Source organism: Grammomys surdaster, unplaced genomic scaffold (genome assembly GCF_004785775.1).
Source record: "Grammomys surdaster isolate TR1022 unplaced genomic scaffold, NIH_TR_1.0 220, whole genome shotgun sequence".
Taxonomy (NCBI): Eukaryota; Metazoa; Chordata; class Mammalia; order Rodentia; family Muridae; genus Grammomys; species Grammomys surdaster.
In genome coordinates this window covers 15,915,185-15,935,916 of record NW_021604665.1, presented here as the reverse complement: position 1 = coordinate 15,935,916, position 20,732 = coordinate 15,915,185, and the positions used below count along the sequence as shown (strand labels likewise).

Sequence of the window (20,732 nt, the reverse complement as noted above, 5' to 3'; positions counted from 1 at the left end):
GGCTGTCCTCATGACCCGATAAAGGTTTGCCTTCATTTTGTTCATGCCTGTTGTTTGCTTTCTCAATGTCTGCAAGTCTTTTCTCTTTATACACTTGACAAATACAATCTTATCTTTCTTTAAGTGACACAGGAAAATGTGTCTTGAATCTTGTCCTTCAGTAATTGTCTTCAGCATCATGTTGAAGGAGGTCATTGCGGATCCTGTCCCTCTGTTCCTGTCTACTTCTCTGAGACACCTTTAGGCAGGTAACAATCTTCAAGGTAAAATATATTTGGTGATAATGCCCACCTATGGGGATTACGGATCAAGGAGAGAATGTGAAACTCAAGTGTTTAGTGTGGTGTACTTCATCACGGTTTCCTAGCTCCTCATTTCTGTTGTGATTCTGTTATTAAAAGCAGATGAGGGGCTCAGTAAGTAGGTCACTTGCTGCCAAGCGTGACGACCCAAGTTTGATACCTTGGTTCCATATGATGGAAGAAGGGAACAGACTCCTGCTAAGTGTTCTCTGACTTCCACAGGTATGCTGTGGCCTATGTGTACTCATACATGTTCACACACACACACACACACACACACAAACATGTTAAAAAAACAAAGCAGAGGAAGAGATAGGACAGTCAAGTAGACAAAGAACAAAATGGACTAAGGCTACATGAAAGTGTGACTCAGATCTCCATTAATTGACAACTTGTATCCTAGATCCCTGACTTTGCAATTATCCCTCTTATGCTACATGGTCTGTCTGCTCCACAAAGTATATTGCAAAAGGAAAGTTGGATCTGGTATTTGCTGTCGTCTGTAATTCTGAAGCTTATCCTCTTTAACCTGCCTCACAATGAAAGTGCTTCTTGTGGGGCTGGCCTTGTAATTCACTGGCAGAGTGCTTACCTGGCATGTCCAAGGCCCTTAGTTTGATCCCCAGCATCTCAATTAAAAGAGAAGTTACTCATGAGCATAGCAATTTAGCAAAGAGCAGGAAAGGGAGTGCAGCCTGTTGGTTGGTGGGGTCTCTGAGCTGATTTGATTTTGGTTTAGTTCAGCCTCGTGATTTAAATTCATTCTTTTCTCTGTGATTACAGGTCCAGAATCTCCGTTCTCACTTCAGCAACTCCTGCATTTAAACAGTAAGATGATGTTCAAGGGAACAATTAGGGTTTGGGAGAAAGGACTCACGGGGTACAGTGCTTTCCTAGCTCAGCAGTTTGTGTGATAATGTCTGGGGCTCTGAGGATCTCGGCATCATCGGGGTCAGTGGGTCAGCAGTATTTTCAACTTTATTAAATTATTATTATTATTTCCTAGTATCACATAAGTGTACTGTACAATTTTCAAGAGACTTCATGGTGTATAGCTTCTTTTAAATTCTCTGCCATTTTTAGGAGTGAGAACTTTGAGAGTGAAGATCCACCACTTGTTAGATCTGTGGCTTTGATTGAGTTCATCAGCCCATTTAAGGTTTCTCTAGGAGAAAAGCATGGTCCCACAGTAACTAACTGTCTTTGTCTTTGAAGAACATGACCCACCCTTCTCCAACCCCTCTGAAGACAGCCAGCAAGAACTGAGCACAAATTACTCTAAGAACAGCTTAAATGACCTTCCAAGAAACTGCCATGGCATGTCACATCTTCCACATAGCCTTTGAAATGTCATCTGGTGTATGGACAAGCTTTGTAGCTGGAATCAGTCTAGTGTCAGACTTCAAGGGTTCCACATGTATTCAGTACATGAGAAGCAAGATTCCTCAACATAGAAGCCTTCACTTGAGGGCACAATGGTCTAGGACCTTGTGTGTCCTTAATGTCCTCCCTTTAGGAGATGGCTGTATTACAAAGCCAGTGAGAGGGGGCAGGCTGTTGCTGTCTGAAGCACCCACTTTGCTCTTTCCTGCTGAGGTTTGACTTCTTGGTGCTATGGCTTGTGATTACTCCACCTCCTCAGGTTTGCTTCCCAACTATTAATTTCAGGCACCTTCTGGGTGCTCAGCCTTGTACGGAGTGCATAATGCCCATGATCTAATTTGATTTGGAGCACGGTGGTGGGAGGAACTAGTTGTTTTGGGTCATTATTCCCAATGGGCATGTAGGAAACTAGGACTCTATGTGTCTGCAAGGCGCCCTGGGGCAGCTGTGGGATGAGGTAGGACCAGGACTTACTGTTTTTGTCGCTGCTATGGTATTGGATCTGTGACTTGATTGTGAGTTTGGTATCAGGAAGCATGGATGGAGTCTGAGAGATTTTCAGGTCAAGAAAAAAAAAAACCCATAGGGAGAAACAGCCAGGTGGGAGGTAGCTTTGTGGTTGAGAACATGAGCTTCAGGCTGTGTAATTCAATCATTTTAAGTCTGGTCCCACCTCTTGTTAGATCTGTGGCTTCATCAACCCATTTAAGGTTTGAAAATTAAGTGAAAGTATGTATAGACGGCATAGAACCCAGCCAGGGCTGTTACAGAAGTATAGGTTGATCCATGCAAAGACCCTTGACTTGCCTTAAATCTGGTCCCTTCTCAGAATGTCTCTGCTCTGCCAAATCTTAGTCCCTCCAATGAGTTAATGAGACATCCAAAGTTAAGACCATGGCATTTTTTGGAAATGGAAAGACAGATTTTCAGCCCATCCTCCCCCTCCATGCAGCATGTATCACTTATTTTTACAAATGATTAGATGACTCTCAAGATGTGAATTTGTCTTAGAGGTGAAGTAGAAGAAGGGTGGATATATGGGAAAGAGTCATCTTGCTGGAAATAATGGCAACCATGGATACGTTGTCAGCTTATCTGTGCCAGGCTCAAGTGCATGAAAAGAATGAAATGGATAGAGGGGCCTGAGATCCAATATGAAGAAGAAGGGGAAGAGTGTGTTCCCTGTGCCTATTCAGCCAAAGGCTGCAAAACTTACTATTAAGTCCCCTGATTTTTGTGAAACAAGGGTGACCTTTCCTGTTCTCTTACCTGTGCTGCTGGGCTCAAAATGGAGCATTGTTCCTTAAGAAACAATTTTGGGGGCAGCTTCCAGCTGCCCTTTGCTTCTGTTCCAGAACAGTTGTAAATAGTTGAGTGCTGGTGGTAGAAACCCGCCATCACGACAGTCACGATCATGTGTGTAATCATTAGCGGAGGCCTTCGCTTCAGGACATATTAGGGAAGGCAAAGACTGGAACACAGTGGTCATTGTTTGTGGTCTCTGAGCTTTGAGCAGTGCCAACATTTGCACCTCCTCCTGTGGCCACATTCCTCTGTAAGGTGGCTGTGCTTTTATGTGTAACGTTCTCCCTCTAGTGGCCAGATGGCCTTTGTAGTTATTTATTTTATTGTTTTCTTACAGTTTTTTGACTAAATCCTCTGTAAATTTGGAGGACTTTTTATTTAGGGGTGCTGTGGATTTAGGGTTGCTAAGAGGAAGGAGCTAAACTAGATGGGGTAGATAATTTCTTCTCATGAGTTAATGTTCAGCTGTTTGTTTTTATTTGTTTATTTGGTTTTAGTTTATGTGTGTGAGTGTTTTGCCTACCTGTATGTGTGTGCATCACAAGTGTCTGGTGTCCACCAAGGTCAGAAGAGAGTGTCATATTCCTTTGAACTGGAACTCCAAGACAGTTGTGAGCATTTTGTGGGTGCTGGGACCCAGACCTAGGTCCACTTCAGGAGCAGCCAGTGCTCTTATCTGCTGAGCCATCATTTCCTGCTAGCTTTGTAAAGAACGGACAGAAAGAGAGCTTTGAAATTATTCCTCATCTTTTCAATTGGAGTTTTTTGAAACATTACTCTTATTAAGACTTATCTTACATCATCTCTTATTAAGGAAACTTGTCTTTGCAATGGATGAATACCATTACAGAGAACCACAACCAATCACAATGCAAAGGTGTGGAGCCTAGCCTCAGTGTATAAATTTACTGAACATCCCCAAACCTAAGGCTCAGAGGACATGGCAGAAGAGGGGGCAGAGGGGTCACAACAGATAGAAGAGTAGAGGATTTGCTGTGAAACTCTGTCCTGTGTCTGCCATCTCAGAAGCTACACCCATAAAGTCTCACCTGCATGACTGCATAACGGGAGGTGAACAGGGACAACAGACATTCCAAGATGCATGGCAGAAAGCCCAGGAGGCCTCAGCCCTACACAGAGAACTGTGGAAGGCTGAGAGCGGGAGAAATCATCTTCCCCAGAGAAGAGCACACCAACTGCTTATCCAATACCGAAGCTCCCTGAAAATGTACATACAAGTAGCATTATAGAGACTGAGCAGGTTATATTTAGGGAAATAAATATATATGCATATATGCATGTAACAACAATTAATGAAAAATAGAGGTTATATGTTTGAAAGAGAACAAGTAGAGGTATAGGGGAGGGAGAAAAGGGAAGAAATGATGTGATTTTATATTATAATCTTAAAAAGTATTATTAATAGCTATGTATCAAGTTTCTCCAGAAAAATCTGTATTTTAAAAATTTATCATATGTAATCAATACCTGGGGTAAAACTAGAAACTCAAAGGAGTAAGTAGAGGTTGAGGCAGAGAGACTGTTGATTTGAGGCCGGCCTTGGGCTTAGCTATGTAAAGAGACTTTCAAAAGCAAACAACACAACATAAAATGTTCTTTCTGTTCCCCACCCCCTTCTCACTCTGTGGTGTTTCTCTTTTATTCTGTAAATTCTGATCTTTCAAACCCACGGCAGTCAGTTATCATTGTCAATAGTCTCTTTCCAGATTTTTCTATGCATTTATAAACAATACTATACATGTGTACTGATATGTACAGAATCAGCTGATACGCACAATCATGTCTGTGCTCACATATAGAAATGATATGGAATGTATAAAAAATCTAAACCAAAGTAGAGCTGGGGTATATAACTTAGAGAACACCTGCTTAACATTTGTAATGGTGTGAGAGTTTGATACCCATCACTGAAAGAAAAAGAATCTGTAAATACTCTATCTTTGGAGCTGGAATTGTAGACGGTTCTGAACGGCTATGTAATTTCTGGGAACTGGAGCCCAGTCTTCTGGAAGAGAAGACAGTGCCCCTAACCACTGAACCATCTCTGCAATCGCTCCTTTTAAAATTTTTGAAGTGCACCTTTTAGAATATTTCATTTTTAAATTATGTGTATATGCTTGTGTCTGTGTCTGTGTGTATGTGCATGTGAGTACATGTGCTCTGTGTGTATATGCTTGTGTCTGTGTGTATGTGCATGTGAGTACATGTGCTCTCGGAGGCCAAGAAGGATGTGTGGCATCCTCTGGAACTAGAGTTACAGGTGATTCTTAGCTGCCATGTGGTTGCTGGTAATCAAACTTGAGTCCTCTGCATGTCTTAAACCATTGAGCCATCTCTCCAACGCCTAGAGTATTGTTGTTGCTTTAAATTATGAGTGTGTGTGTGTGTGTGTGTGTGTGTGTATCTGTCTGTCTGTCTGTCTGTGTATGTGTGTGTCTGTGTGAGTATGTGAATGCAGGTACCTGCAAAGACCAGAGTATGGTGTTAATTCCCTATAGCTGGAGTTACAGGTGATTTGTTTCACTTGACCTGGGTGTTAGGAAGCAATCTTGGGTCTTCTGAAACAGCAGCAAATACTCTGAACCGCTGAGTTGTCTCCACAGCCCAGGTATAGTTCATTTTAAAGTAATTGGTTTGATTTAAACATTCCTTTACCCTAAGTATCTGGGTTATTTTTTTAAATCTTCACTGTTAAAATGTTTCAGCAGACCAGTTCTTGCTTATTTATCTTTGGTAATAAGTGGCAATATGTTGGTAGGATAAGTTCCTGGAGCTCATATGCTGTATTTAAACACACACTTATTTTAATAGTGATGGATATTGCCAGCCCTCTGTAGCAGTTTACAACACAGGAAAGGGTATACCCATGTTATATACTCCAACACAGGGACTCTGCTGTACTTCAAGAGTTCTTTATCCTACTTTGAGTCTGAGAAGAGCCAGCAGAGCTCGGCATAGGGGAAATTCTTCTGCAGGGTTCAGGAATAGCTGTCATGGGGCTGGACAGTGGTGGTGGGCAAATCAAGCCCTGGTCTTCTTGTGGTCTAGCACTACAGTCTTCTCAGCTTTCTGTGGCTGAAATGCTACCCTGGGGTATGCAGCTTGGTTCACTCTTGGTTGCAAATGACTCCAGTTTGCAGAAGTGATGCACAGTTAATCAATTCCATCCCCGGGAGCAGATTCTTTCCACTCTTCCCTCTGCCCACAATTGACAGTGACCTCCCAAGTGCCTGCAGTTCAATGCTGCTTCTCTGCCTGTGGTTTGGTAAGCTGGGTCCCTTGCTGAGCTAATAAGTCTGACCTTTCCTATATACGGCTCATTTGGGCTGGCTCTGCCCTCGTGTGCCTCTGAGAGTTAACAAGGATGCTCTAAGAGCCAGAGAGGTCTGCCTGCTACCTAGTCTCATCATGTTCCAGCACCTCATCTCTTGGTTCCGTCTTATAAGATCTGCAGAATTGGTCACTGGACCAGGCCCAGGTTGTTGCACAAGAAGCATTTGTCAAGAGACTGTTCAAAATATATTTTCCTGAGTGTCCTCTCAGAGAATTTAGTTTGTTGGATCAAAATGAGTCCTGGGATTATGAACCTTAAGTCTCTGTTCCTACCTTCTTAGCCATGGGACCTCTTGCCTCTTGGGAGGTTAGGTTGTAGTATGTGTGGAAAGTGGATTTGAATTATATTGAACCCTCTCTCTTACAGAAAAATGGAAGGAAGGGCATCCTGGAAGACTCTGCTTAGAGATGTTAGATTAAGTGAGTTATTCCTGGGTCATCTTGGTGGCCTTGTTATTGGCAACTTCCTTATTCTGTATTTCTTGCCCCCTTCCTGAGAGCAACAAAACAAAACCAAAACAGTTGGGAAGGATCATTGCCCTTGGCAGGGACCTGTTGTAGACCCCCCTGGGAGTTAGTGCAAAGGCAATGCCAGCCAAAGAAAACCTGGTATAAGTAGGTTATTTTATTTTTAATTGTGTGTGTGTGTGTGTGTGTGTGTGTGTGTGTGTGTACATGTGCTAGCATGCACACTTTACTGCAGACGCATGTGGAAACCAGAAAATGATATTAGATTTCTTGGAGATGAAGTTAAAAGTGGTTGTGAGCTACGTCAGTGGGCACTAGGAACTGAGCAGGGTGTGGTGCCTTCTCTTCAGTCCCTGAAACCAAGGCTCTGTAATGCTTCAAGTACCAGTAGTTACCATAAGCTCTAGGATAGAACGAAACTCCTCTGTGGGGGCTCCTGCACAGTGACTGCCTACTAAATATTGCTAAATGACCAAAGGTTTTGACATTTGTGTGACTGAGGAGAGGACAAAGTGGATCTTCTAGCAACTCCCTGGTGCTATGTAGCCTTTAGGTTATACTTGGCATGTGCTTTTGTTGTTGTTGGAAACTGGAGGGTCTGCACCATGATCATGGTCCCCAAACTTCTGTGTCTCATGATCTCTGCAAGATTTATAATCAGGTTGGCACTGTGAGAAGAGGTGAATTCTTACTGTGTCCCCAGAGCAACATTCTCTATGAACTGAAACTGGGACTGGAGTATTTCAAATGACTTTCTTTGTAGATAGAAAAGAAAAAAGTAAAAGTAACCTTTATCCCGGCAAACCCAAGATTCATACCTGAGATTTACCTGTCCCCAGCCCCCCACACCCCAACTCTGGGGTTATGAGTCTGTCTCATTACACCTGTTGGGTTTTGATGTGGGTTGTAGGGACTGCTCACTGGTTCATTCCCACGTTACTGAACTCATACTTACAGGGCATCTGCCCAGATGAGCTATCTCCCTAGTCCCCAGACTCTGAAAAAAATGTAAAGATATTTTGTAATCTGATATTGTACTATTATGTGGTGAAAAGAATACATGTTTCTCTGTTTGGAAAACTAATAAAATAGGAAAGCAGTATGTGTATATAAATACACACATTGTATTTATATATAAGTTCATAGCAGAAATGGAAAAAAATGCCTAAGTCTTATACAAAAAAGCTAGGGTTTTAACTCCCCTTTAAAATGTCAGAACTCACCCTAATCTCCTGGGTATCATCACCCCAGGTCCCCCTGCTTCCTGTGAGGAGACATGCTAGCCCAAGTCCCTATTTGATCATATTTTTCTTTTTGCCTCCTCTCCTGTTTGTCTCCTTTTTAATGCTGTTATAATGGCCAGGACTTGTGTTTGACGAGAACAAATTTGGCAGATGTGCTTTCTGGCAACAATGCCAGCCTGTGTGATGTTCTTTGTCACTTTTTTTTTCTTTTTTTGGGTACAGCCAGTTCAGAACAAGATGTGCTCTTGTGAAACTTTAAATCAGTTTTGATGGTCAAATATTCAAAGAGGCAGTCTGTGAATACGAAAGCTACAGTGCATACATCTTTCACGAGGTGTACAGGGTTGGGGTAAAAAAAAAATTAGTGTTTGTGGGAAAAGGAAAACTCAGATCATTTTATTTTACTGTGTGTGGAGGGTAGTGTGTGTACCTGTGTGAGGGCACATCTGCATGCTTCAGGTTGAAGTTGGGGAAGGTAGTGTATGCACATGTGTGAGGGCACATCTGCATGCTTCAGGTTGAAGTTAGGGCCTTCTTCCATTACTGTCTGCCTGGTTTTTTGAGATACAGTCTCTCACTGAACCTTGAGCTCAATGATTGACTAGTCAGTCATTGACCAGGAGGCATCCTTTTGTTTCTGCCTCTTGGGCGCTATGACTCGAGGTACCGTGCTTGGCTTTTAGGCTCTGGGATTTGAACTCATGGCTTCCTGCTTATACAACATGCACTTTGCCCATGGAGCTCTCTTCCCAGCATCACAATCAAGGTTTTTTGTTGTTTTTGCTTTTCTCTTTTACAGTTAACACTTGCATTTTGTGACTAAAAAGAAAACCTAAAATGTTATTGTACAAACTCTGTACCTGAGGCTCTCGTGTTCTCCCAGCGCTCCTAACTTTATACATTTTGGATGTGTGAGAATAATTAACAAACATTTGTGAATTAATTGGCTGACTGAATTGGTTTAAAGTTTTTAAAACTTTATTTTTATTACTTTCAATGATTGATTTAATTATCTTGAAGATATTAGGGAAAAGGTCTACAATATGACTGCTAATATCCAACTTATTCTGAACAAGCCAAAATGTTTAGAACAATTTTAGTAAAGCACATTCAGATGGAGTAGATGCTGGTGTCTGTTAAGGATCTACATTTTTGAGCTTTGTTTGAACATTAAGGTTCTGTATGGCTAGAGCTGGGAAGGAGGTGAGTTGGCTACTGGAGGGGAAGTGGATCTTAAGCTGTTTGCAGGAGCTGGGTAGATAAGGGATATACAGTGGCCAGCAAACAATTCTTACAAACCACAACAACTCAAACAGAAGGGATTCAGTTATGTTCAGATGTAAACTAGGAGGTATAGTTTGTCTTCGTTTGGTTTCTGTTGCTGTGATAAAGCACCATGACTAAGGCAATTTAGGGAGGAAACAAATTATTTGGCTTATGTGTCTCAGATTACAATCTTTTGAAGGAAGCTGAGGTAGGAACTGAAGTAGAGACCATGGAGGAATGTTGCTTGCTCCTCATGGCTTGCTCAGTTTGCTTTCTTGTATACCCCAGGACCACCTGCTCAGGGGTGGCACTGCCGTGAGTGGACTGGACCTTCATACATCAATCATCAATCAAGAAAATGGCTCAGACTTGATTAAAGGCAATCTAGGTTTATATTTTACCACCCTCCCCATATTCTGTTTAAATGTTTAAATGATCTATAGTGGCAGCTTAGGAAGAGATGGAACCAGTCAAATGATGCAGGGAGGTGTGGAGATCTGGCACAGTGGGAAGACATCACTGGGTGTGGAGTTGAAACGAGTGATGTCATTGCTCAGTAATTGGTTGTCTTTGTCAATTAGTATGCATAGTCAATATACCTGGACCAGAGGATTATCAGGTTAGCCAGGTATGACATAACACAGATGGATACAGGGTAGATCAGGTCATTTGTATTTCCTCATTTAACTATGGTGGTGTGTCATAAGGCTGGGTGTGTGGCTGATAATGATGCTGACAAGGTGACTGAGACTGATGGAAGTGATGCACAACTGGGTGGTATCAGACACAAATAAGATGGGGGAAAGAAATGGTGGAAGGAAGGAGAGGGAGGGAGGAAAGAGGGAGAAATGGGGGAGTAGAATATATTACTAGCTGTCTTGTTATTTCTAGATGTCTAGTAATCATGTAGAAAATAAACATAAGGTACAGAGGGCAAGATAGTTCAGCAATATCTGAAAAGATCACCAGAATGAAAAAAAGAATGAGTATTCTTCAACAAAGGTGGGAGAGTATAATTAAATGTAACAAGTACGTGTGTGTGTGTGTGTGTGTGTGTGTGTATACTTGTTTAACTTGAAGGTCAAGTTAAACAATCTGGTCCTGTAAGCATCCTCTAGAAGAGAATCTCAAGGCTAAAGGTATGAGAAACAGTTTTTCATCGACCTGCTATAATGCTAGGTTTAGAAATCTGGCAACAAAAATGATGATAAGATGCTGAATGTCAAAGGCAGACGGATTCTTGTGGGAAGAGATGGGAGGAATGCAAAGCTGGCGGCCAAGAGGCTGAGGCCAGAAAGAAGCATGGGGTAAGATGGCAAGGAGGGTAGGGTCTCTATGCATTACTTTGGTTCTTTGAGAACTATATTAGCCTTGCCAGGGAAGCTATTCCCTTGTCTCCTTTATAAGCATCAAGGCCAGGACAGCTTGTGGGAGAACTGTGGACAAAAGTATCCTCATAACCAGATGAGTGACACCACATAAAAGGCTGGTTGTAATGTGAGTGAATGTTGGCAGAAACACTGAATGTTTCTAAATTCCACCCTCTTTGCTCATGCCTTGGCATTCATTGAGGTGGTGATATTTGAATGGGTAATAAAATAATGACCTTCTTGGGTTCATAAACTACTATGTAGTTTCTGTAAATTTGTTTTCCTCATCTTTCGGTAAAACCATAAATTGAGTTACAACAAATAAGATTTTCATATAGTTGGTCTGTTAACACCAAATAAGAGAAACCTCCAGTTATTGTAGTTCTGTGTTAGTGTTTAAAAACCAGAGCTCATTCTGCTGAGCTGGCAATGAAAACAAACCATGAAATGTATTTATCATGTTCAAATGTAATGGGGTCACATACAATATATGATCATTACTGCAGAAAACAAATAATTTAATCATATAAACTATTTCTTTTGGGGGTATATTTCCACCATCTCTTAAATACGATGCTAAGAAGAATCAATATAAAACTTTTAAAGTCACACATAAACAAATGTAAAGTAACATGAGCTATATAATAGTTTGAAATATCTGTTTCCAGGCAGCCACAGGAAGTACTGTGTAGTTTGTGAACACCTCTTGACTTCTAAATGGGAATAGGAAGAGAAACACACTCTAGGGAAATAATACACTGCTATTGAAGAATCAGTTGTGTTTGTGCTGAAAGGAAGGATTTCTTCCTTCTTTTCTTTCCAACCCGAACACTTTTGTAGTTCACATTCCTCCTGCATCCCAGAGCAGCATCCATCTATAGTGGCAATAATGGCTCTAGCCACAAGCATCTTACAATATGAGGCAAAGCTGTGTCTTATTCTGTAAACAAAAAGTAACTTGGGGGGATTCCTGGAAGGGGGTTATAAGCTCTTGATCTTACAGAGGACCCAGATTCGAGTCTCAGTATCCATATTGTGGCTCACAAACATCTGACTCCAGTACCAGGAGATCCAGCGCCCTCTTCTGACCTCTTTGGACACTATGCATACACAGTGCTGCATAGACATACATATAAGCAAAACACTCATATACAGAAAATAAACAAACATAAACAAAGACAAACAGACAAACCAGTCCCAAGCAAGTAGACAAGCATTTTTCTAGGGCTTACGGATGTTATTTCTGACCTGGATGTTCAGGGTTTCCGGCTTTAGGTTCCTCCTCCTCTGTTCCCCTCTTCTTCCCTCCTTTTCTTAGTGGAGCTATAATTCAGAAAATTATCCCCTTTAAAAAAGCATAACAAATTACACAACAGTCCTGAATAACTCTGGGATATTTTACTATCCTTCTCAAGTATCTCTGGCAATCAGCAGCCCTGGTTTTGTCAGGGTTCTCTAGAGGAACATAACTTACAGAAAGAACCTATCTATTTCTCTATCGTCTGTCTGTCTATCATCTATCTATATAAAGGGGACTTATTAGAATGGCTTACAGGCTGTGCTCCCTCTAGTCCTACAACAGCTGTCTACCAGTAGAAGGTCTGAGAATCCAGTAGATGTTTAGTTCAAAAGGCTGGATGTCTTAGCTGGTCTTCAGTGTATGCCAGAATCCTGAAGAACTATTTCCTTAGAAGTAAATATTATAATTAGACCCATAAATAAATCAAGTGGTTTGATTAATAAACAATCCTTCACAGGTATGCCCAACCATTAAAGTAAAATATAGATGTAGTCAAGTTGATAGCCAAGAATATTCATCATAATCTCCCCATGCTGCCTGTGTCCAGCCTTTAGTAACCACAAATCTGTCACAGCTCTATTTGGGGTTTTTGGGGGTTCTGCCTAGTTACATTAAGTAAGGTAAAGCTAAACTGCCTTGCAAACTACATACATACGTACATACGTACATACATACATACATACATACATATATACATACATATATGTATATATATTGGTTTTTCAAGACAGAGTTTCTCTGTATAGCCCTGGCTGTCCTGGATCTTACTCTGTAGACCAGGCTGGCCTTGTCAGCTTTTATCACTGTTATTCTGACTTTAGCTGTCATAGTGGATCTGAAGTGCTCTCTGTAGCTTTGGTTTGAACATCTCTAATAACTAATGACCTTAGTAAGTATCTTTTCATTCTCTTCCTTGCTGTGCATGTATGTGTGCGTGCGTGCACACACACACACATATTCATCAGAGAAATAGTTTTTCAGATTGCTTGCATTTACTTTTGTAGTAGACGTTTATAGAACAGTTTCAGATTTAGGGAAAAACTAGAGAACTGAGTTCCAGCACCCAGAGCCATCAACTATAATCACAATACATGTACCTTACATCCCATCTCCACATGCTACACTTGTTACATTGAGATGTCACTCTTAAGTGAAGTCTGGAGTTGATACTGTAGTTTTTTCTGTTCCAGGACATCATATCACATCTGGATGTCCTCTCTCTTCTGCCTCGTCTTGGCTGTAGCTGTTTCTGACTTACATTTTTTTTTTTGTATTTTTGTAGTTAAAGAAAAAAGTCTACTTTGAGTGTTTTGCTTGAGTTAAGTGTACCACATTTGTACAGTGCTGAAAGGGGCCAAAAGAGGGTACTGGATATTCTGGAACTGGAGTTCAGATGGATGCTGGAATTGAACCCAGGTCTTTTGGAAGAACGGCCTGTGCTTTTTAACTCCTGAGCCATTTCTTCTGCTCTGACTTTCCTAGTCTTTGTTGACCTAGTAGTTCTTGAGGAGTTATGGTCAAAACTTTTGTAGAATGCTTCCTTATTGCATTTATCTTACTTTCCCGCCTCATGACCAGAGTAAGGTGATGGGACTTAGGAAGACCACAGAAGTGAAGTGCTATCTTTATCATACCAGGTGAATTATATAAATACATTTTTAAAATCACAGTCAAGCAGGATTTTTAAATCTTTTAAAAATCTTTTAAATATTTTAAAATACTTTTCTCTGAAAAGTGTAAGTATCAGACTTTAAAATTTCATTTTTACTTTTTGTGTACCTGTATGTATGTTTATCACATATACATGGGGTTGCATGTGCCCAGAGAGGCCAGAAGGGGCATCAAATCCCCTGCAACTGAAGTTCCAAATGGTTGTGAGTTGTCACGTGTATTCTGGGAACAGAACCTAGATCCTTTGCAAGAGCAACCAGTGCTTTAATCTTTGCAGTTCCCATGGTAGCATTAAGGAAACACAGCAAATACAGTTAACTTGGCATTTAGAAAAGGCTTCAGCTTTAACCTTCAGACTATGGTTTTCAGGAGTTTGTTTTATTTAAGAGTAAGAAAGTACATGAGGATGTGGCAGTTTAAGTTGAGAATGACCCCAGTGGGCTCATACACTTGAGTACCTGGTTTCCAGTTGATGGAACTGTTTGGGAAGGACTAGGAGGTGTGGCCTTGTTTGAGGAGGTGTGTCACTGAGGGTGGGTCTTGAGGCTTCAGCGACTCATGCTATTCTCAGTTTGTTTTCTCTGCCTTGTGCTTGTGGATCAGGATGTGAGCTCTCTGCTGTTCCTGCTGACAGGCCTTTGCCCTCATGGACTCTCATTGGAACCATAAGCCCAACTTCCTTTTATAAGTTGCCTTGGTCATGGTGTTTTATCAGAGCAATAGAATGTAACAAGACAAAGGACACACACACACACAAATCTCAAGTTTCTTGTATTCAGTTTTCCCTGTAGTTGGGTGCTGATGTGTCTGAGCAGATTGTCCTTTGTGAATATCCCCAAGTCAAGATGGAGATGTCCAATAGAGTGCAGGTGAAAAGCAGCAAAGGAGAGCTTAACCAGATACTGAGCCAAAAATTTTGCCCCAAAGATTTCTTTCTTGCTTCTTATGTCATTTATGTCCTTTAGTAACAGTAAAACAAATAGAGCCATTTTGGAGTGAGAGATACAAGCTGACTTATGAAAAATAGGATTCCCTCCCCACCCTCAAGAAATCAAAGTACCTGAAAGATAGGCAGGGAGAAATAATTAGTTTATTTTGACAATGTACCCTTGAAACTAGGGACATTTTTATGTACAATCTACTATCTCATTCCCAGGAATAATTTCTGAAGCTATGAGAACACACACTCTGATATATTCACAGCACCTTTACTGAGACAATTCACATTCAGGGTTTTTTTCTCCCCTAATGGACAACTAACACTACAGTGGAATAGAGTGTTACAAATAATAGAAATCTTTTTAAAGCACAGAGCCTTTTTGTAGTATGGCTTATATGTACTACAGGAATCAATTTCTTTTTATTAATAATATACATGACAGAATGTTGGGGATATTTAAAACGGTGCCACCTGATCTGGCTTGTTCTTAAGCAGCTGCCATGTTACTGACTAGACAAGGCCTGAGGCCAAGAGCAGCCAGCGTGCTCGTGCCACTGCTCAGCTCTAACTGCAGCTCAGGCTGGCCAGAAGCACTGGCCCTTGGCACCCATTCGACACCAGCATGGGAGATGACTCTGCCAATCCACCATGCTGTCTCCACAAAGCTTGGCTGAGCCCAGATAATACCCACCATCCCACGGTACCCAGTAGAATGAAGAATCTTAATACATAATGGCTCTCCAATTGGTATATATATTTGGTAATGCTCAATTAACAAGATGCCCACACAACCAGCATTGTTACCCAATACCTAATACTACCTATAGATACTATAACTACCTTAGACTGCTAGAGACATGTGCACATCCTAAGCCATCTTCTCCTCCTCCCCAGTTCCTCTTCTCCTCCTTCCTTGCTCCTCCTTTTCCTCCTCCTCTTCCTCCTCCCACATTAGCTCGTCCCCAGTCGTGCCACTGCAAACAGTAGCAGCAACGGGGAACCATCCTGCTACAACTGAATAATTGCCTTTTAAGATATTTAATTTCCACAGAATACACATAGAATGAACCTGATATTTCAGAGAGCTGTCTGCTTATTTATTTATCTTGTCGTACACATGCCAGAGCTTCTGCATACTAGGCAAGTGTTTTACTATTGAGCTCTATTATCTAGACTGTAGTTGATGATGTTTTTCTATTATTCTTCTTTTAACAAGGGCAGTTAGAAATCTTTGTTCCTCCACAAGTTTAAATGGAGTTATGAAACACCCACCTGCTTCTTCTATGGTGTTGACAGGGTTATTCTTGTGTTACTAATAAATGAAGGAGTGAGGCTTTTTGAGGTTTTGAAACCTAACTTCACAAGCTCTGTGACATAGCCAAGAGAATAGCAAACCCATTATCATAGGCTTCCTCTTATGACCTGATTAGAAATGGAAATCATTGGTTGTGCTTTATTATTGTCGGTGACTATTAAGTTTTAGCAGGTGAACTGAACAACTTAATTCCTCCTTAATTCATGTTTAGAAACAAACAAGTAATAAATAAGACCGGGAGTCAGACTGATAGAAGACAAACAGCTTTATTGCCAGCAAAACTAGCCGAAAAGTGAGGCTGGGATCTTGCTCAAATGTGAGGCAACAGTGGCTGGCTTACCATTGTAGGCTCCTTACCTCCAAGTGCAGAGGCATCAGCTCAGGACTAGCAGTATTCCCTACAGTGCCAGCTATCTTGTTGATTTGCTCTGAATGACCCTTTGCCAGGGTCATCCTGGCTTTAGGATGGCTGTTCTAACTCCAGCCATCAAGTATGATTTCTGGTTTCCAAGAAGAAATACTTGTCATCTTTTCTCACTTGTATCCTGCTAGTTCCAATATATTTACTTATTCACATTTAGTACAAATACAAGTATTCTGGGAAAAGAATATATTGTTGGACATTCTACAGTCTGGGCCATATTGCTGAGTTGAATCTAGGGAACTTGGCAGAGACAGGGCTGGGCAATCGCTTGTCTTACAGGGATTAGCAAGATGTGGGCTATGAAGTAGCCTTCCCTTGAGAGTAGGTTGCTTGCAGGAGATGAACCCAGATGGAATTTAATCACTTAATGCTTGGCTCCCTCTGATTTCTGTCCACAAAGGGGCCAGCAGGTAGGACTTCCTTTCCTACCTGGTGCCTGGATTTTCTAAGGGGCCATATAGTGAACTGTCATAGGGCAGGAAAGTGGTGCATGACTGGGCACCACAGTAGCAAGGCTTTCTTGGTGGTCCACAATCTATCCTTTCTTTGTCTTTACTGCTTATTTGATTAAGGAATCTTCCTGAATAGTCATAAGAGAGTTCTTCTCCTGGCAAAATATCTTTGGCTGCAAAAAGTGCCAGCTTAGGTACCATTGAGTCAATTCGGATGGGAATCATCAACAGATTTGGTTCACAAGAATGATTGAGGAATCTCCCAATATTTCCTACATGGGTAGGGTCGACAAATGTTTCCATGACTTGTCCATTGTAAATGTGCTCCCTGATGGCGATGATGTAATTTGGGTCATGTGTTGTTTGTAGGTGAATTCTTCTTTGCACTTCAGAGACTCCTAACACCTCCCCAGCATACTCACAGACGAACCTTCCCTTGGGTATAGATTCCAGGGTCCGAAGTCCCCAGCCTTTTTTTTCCGTCTGGAACACCTGGAGAAGGAATTGTAGTCCATTCTGGACCACCCTGTTTCTGCAGTGCTCGCCACACTGGCAAAGAACATTGCATTCAAAAACCGGCCTGGCGTACTTTGCTTCCAATCCCACATCCCTAAGGCATAAATTGTCATCGTAGTTATTCTCGTGGCGAAGACAGGAGCAAGTACCAGGGACACATGGAGTTTCAATGCAAGCACATCCAGGGAAGGTTATTTCTGTGGGGTCGATCTCTGTTCCAGGCCCAGCTACATGATCAGGAGTATACTGCAAAAATTAGAAACACTGGTTAGAGTGGTATTCATGTATTTCATATGTGTAGCTTTTGGTGGGGACTTTCAAATTCCAGCATATATGAAATATGGTAAGACAAGCCTGCAAGAACATAACACACTGAAACATTGCCCTAGAAGATCCTCTCCTACTTACAGAAATTAAGTTTTAAAGATTTGTTTTGATTTTTACTTCTGTGAATGTGTGTGTCTGTGTATGTTACATGTGTGCAGGTACCAATGGGGATCAGAAGAGGACTTTCATCCTCTGGAGTTGAAGTCACAGGAGGTTGTAAGCTGCCTGACAAAGAGTGCTTGAAACCAAACTCAGGTCCTCTGCAGAAATAGCAAGAACTCCAGAGACCTCTCTCCAGTCCCACAAATTCCCTTCCAAAATTCAAAGTTTTGTGGTCTTACAGGAGTAAAATAACAATAGGAATCTTTTTCCTTATAATCAGGAACTGAAATTTTCGAAACTTGGTTTGTTTCCCTCACAGTTCTGAGTATCAGGGACTAAATTTTTATTTTTTGTCCTATATGAACTGCATATGTGTTCATGATGATAGGATCTTTTTTTTTTTCTTTTTAAATAGCTTACTAAGTCCACTTAGTGCTACCCTTATGTGCGTGATGTGGGGCTGTCCCCTGGACAACGGGCAACCTGTCGGTAGCCACATCCCAGGGAACGATTTCCCTTCTTTCAGCAGCTGTCATCTGCCAAGAGGGCCTAAGTTAGAGGAGTCATCTCCCCGTCCATGCTGGGATTTTCGCTGGTCTGATCTTGTGAAAGTCTTCCCAGGTAACCACGGCTGCGGTGAGTTCCTGAGTGCAGCAGCCTCGTCACGTCCACAGGACGGCATTTCACCGAGCGCCTCCGCATCCTCCAGCTCTTCTGCTTTCCCCACCTCCTCTCTGTGCCGTTCCCCAGCCTTGGCACAGGTGGGAGGATTGAGGAAAATGTTCCATTTAGGGCTGAGCACTCATAATCCTTTATTCTCAAGCACTTTGACCAAAACCTACTCAGTTTGCTATCTATATGAAGTTTAGCATTTTATCCTTAGCTTTTTTTTTTCTTTTTAGCATTATCTGATAATGTATGCACAAACATGTTTATTATGAGAGATTCTAGGCTAGAAAGTCATAAATGTTAAATCAATCACAGAAATTATAAATAATCATTTATAAGATGAAATGTATTACATAGGTATCAATATATAAATTATAGATGTATCTGATACATGTAAAGAAATTCTATTCTTATTAAATGACAAATGGACAATTTGGAAACATTTCTTGGTGTTTTGAATGTACCTGAATTTTCAAAACATTACATTTATAAAATATGAAGATTAAAGTCTCAAATCTAAAATCTCTTGGAAAGCCTGCTGCTGTAATTGTTTCCTTGCAGCTGCTAAGAAGCATAATTTTAAACCCTGAAGCTTAAAGTGTCTTTTAGGGCTGGGGAGATGGCTCAGCTGGTAGACTCTTGCCATACAAGCACAGGGATCTGGCTCTGATTCCCAGGCAGACATGTTAAAAAAGAGTCTGGTGTGGCAGCATGCACCTGTCACTCTAGCACTGGAGATACGGAGGCAGCAGGATCCCCAGGACTCACTGGAGGGCCAACATAGCCTATCAGTGAGTTTCAGGTTCAATAAGAGACCCTGGCTCAAAAACGGGAAGGTGGAGAGCAGGTGAGGAAGATGGTGGCGGGGTAAGACAGTGTTCAGCTGCCATAAAACTTCTGTTAATCCCTCTAAAGTGCTTGGATTATAGACGTGAGCCGTTATGCCCAACAACCTTTCAATTTTTTAAACTGATAATCTCGGGCATTTTTTTTTACAACAGCAGAAAGCTGACTAACCCAGCTTAGACATAGAAAGTGTGCAGCAGAAAGAGGCTGGAGGCTTGCCTTCACCTGGAAGCAGTCAGTCCAAAGAGGGCATATGATTAGATTCGAGTCTTTTTAACTTGCATCTAATCTGTTTAAGGAACAAACTTACCATCAGAAGCAACACTGACTTTACTAGTACAAATAAAAGAAATTGGACCAGTCCCCTTCCAAACCATTCTTCTGTAGGAGGCAGTTCATAGAGACTGTTTATTCTGACCCTTAGTAAAGTGGCATGCCAATGTGTCAAAAGAGCTGGGTAAGAGTGGTTCTGCAAGGCACCAACTACTTGGCTTTTCATTTGGGAGTAAGGATTTTACAGGATCCCAAGGAATCTTGGAACTGCCCACCTCGGTCCCTTGTTAACAGGATGTCTCCTGGCTCATCTTTAGAAAAACATTGAACAGCATGTTGTGACACTTCCTGTGGAGGCTTGGTAGGGAGCTGTGCGGTTAAGTGCAGAAGCCTATACTTTAAAAAGCACAGAACTGGGGGAGGATTGGCATTCCTGGTGAAAGATTAAGAAGGTGAGGAGTGGGAGTCTGAGATGGGGGGCAGGCCAGCCTTCTGCTTAGACAGTGATTCCGGGTGGGGAGTTAAAGAGCTTCCTCTTGCATTGTGTCTTACCACTTTAGCTGAGCAGGGATGTCCTACAGGGATGAAAGAGATGCTCCTGTCCATCAAATGCACTGTCTGTCTTACTCAGAACCCACTTTTGGCTTTTTAACAATTCAGCATTGAAATGTAAATGGTTATTGGGGCATTTTAAGAAGTAGCTGTAAAATGAAGATTTTATGATCTCCTTGTGAAACCTTACATGAAGAGTATTTTTAAACTGATTTGTTCCTCAAGGAGCACATCCTTTTAAAGTACAGTATTAAGTCACTGAACTATAAAATGATCTTCTCCCCAACTGAGATGATTTTTTTTAAAAAACCAAATTTGACTTACTGTAGTTTTCTAACCAGAAGAGTATCTTTCTTTTTTACCCCTAAAATTTAGTTGTTTATTTCTACTTAGAAATTTTAAAAAAGTATTTTCAAGACTCTTTTGATATATTTTACTCATTTTTGCCATCCTGAAGATTGCACCTAGGGCCTCACACATACTAGATGAGTGCTCTACTGCTGAACTATATCCCCAGTTCATAATTTACTATGAAATATTCTTTTACATGCTTTTATATATTTTCCTACCATGTGCCAGGAATGTGCTGGGTTTGATCCTTACGAGAGAGAGAGAGAGAGAGAGAGAGAGAGAGAGAGAGAGAGAGAGAGAGA

The 20,732-nt window shown here is 41.4% G+C and overlaps 1 protein-coding gene and 1 long non-coding RNA gene across 3 annotated transcripts in view; one reads left to right on the top strand and one right to left on the bottom strand.

Moving 5' to 3' along the window:
- LOC114625730 lies at positions 1–18,848 on the top strand. 2 transcript variants are annotated; one of them, XR_003712118.1, is made up of 4 exons: positions 1–24; positions 125–248; positions 1,086–1,130; positions 18,269–18,848. It is a non-coding gene; the product is annotated as an uncharacterized LOC114625730 (long non-coding RNA). The 2 variants fall into 2 exon arrangements; XR_003712117.1 differs by having other exon boundaries at positions 18,266–18,848.
- The window catches only part of LOC114625729 (histone-lysine N-methyltransferase SETMAR), a 12,030-nt gene continuing 7,463 nt past the window's right edge, over positions 16,166–20,732 (bottom strand). Inside the window, exon 2 of the mRNA XM_028773111.1 lies at positions 16,166–17,556. Within this exon, the coding sequence (XP_028628944.1) occupies positions 16,768–17,556 (789 nt within the window). The 3' untranslated portion in view covers positions 16,166–16,767. The remainder of the gene's footprint in view (positions 17,557–20,732) is intronic.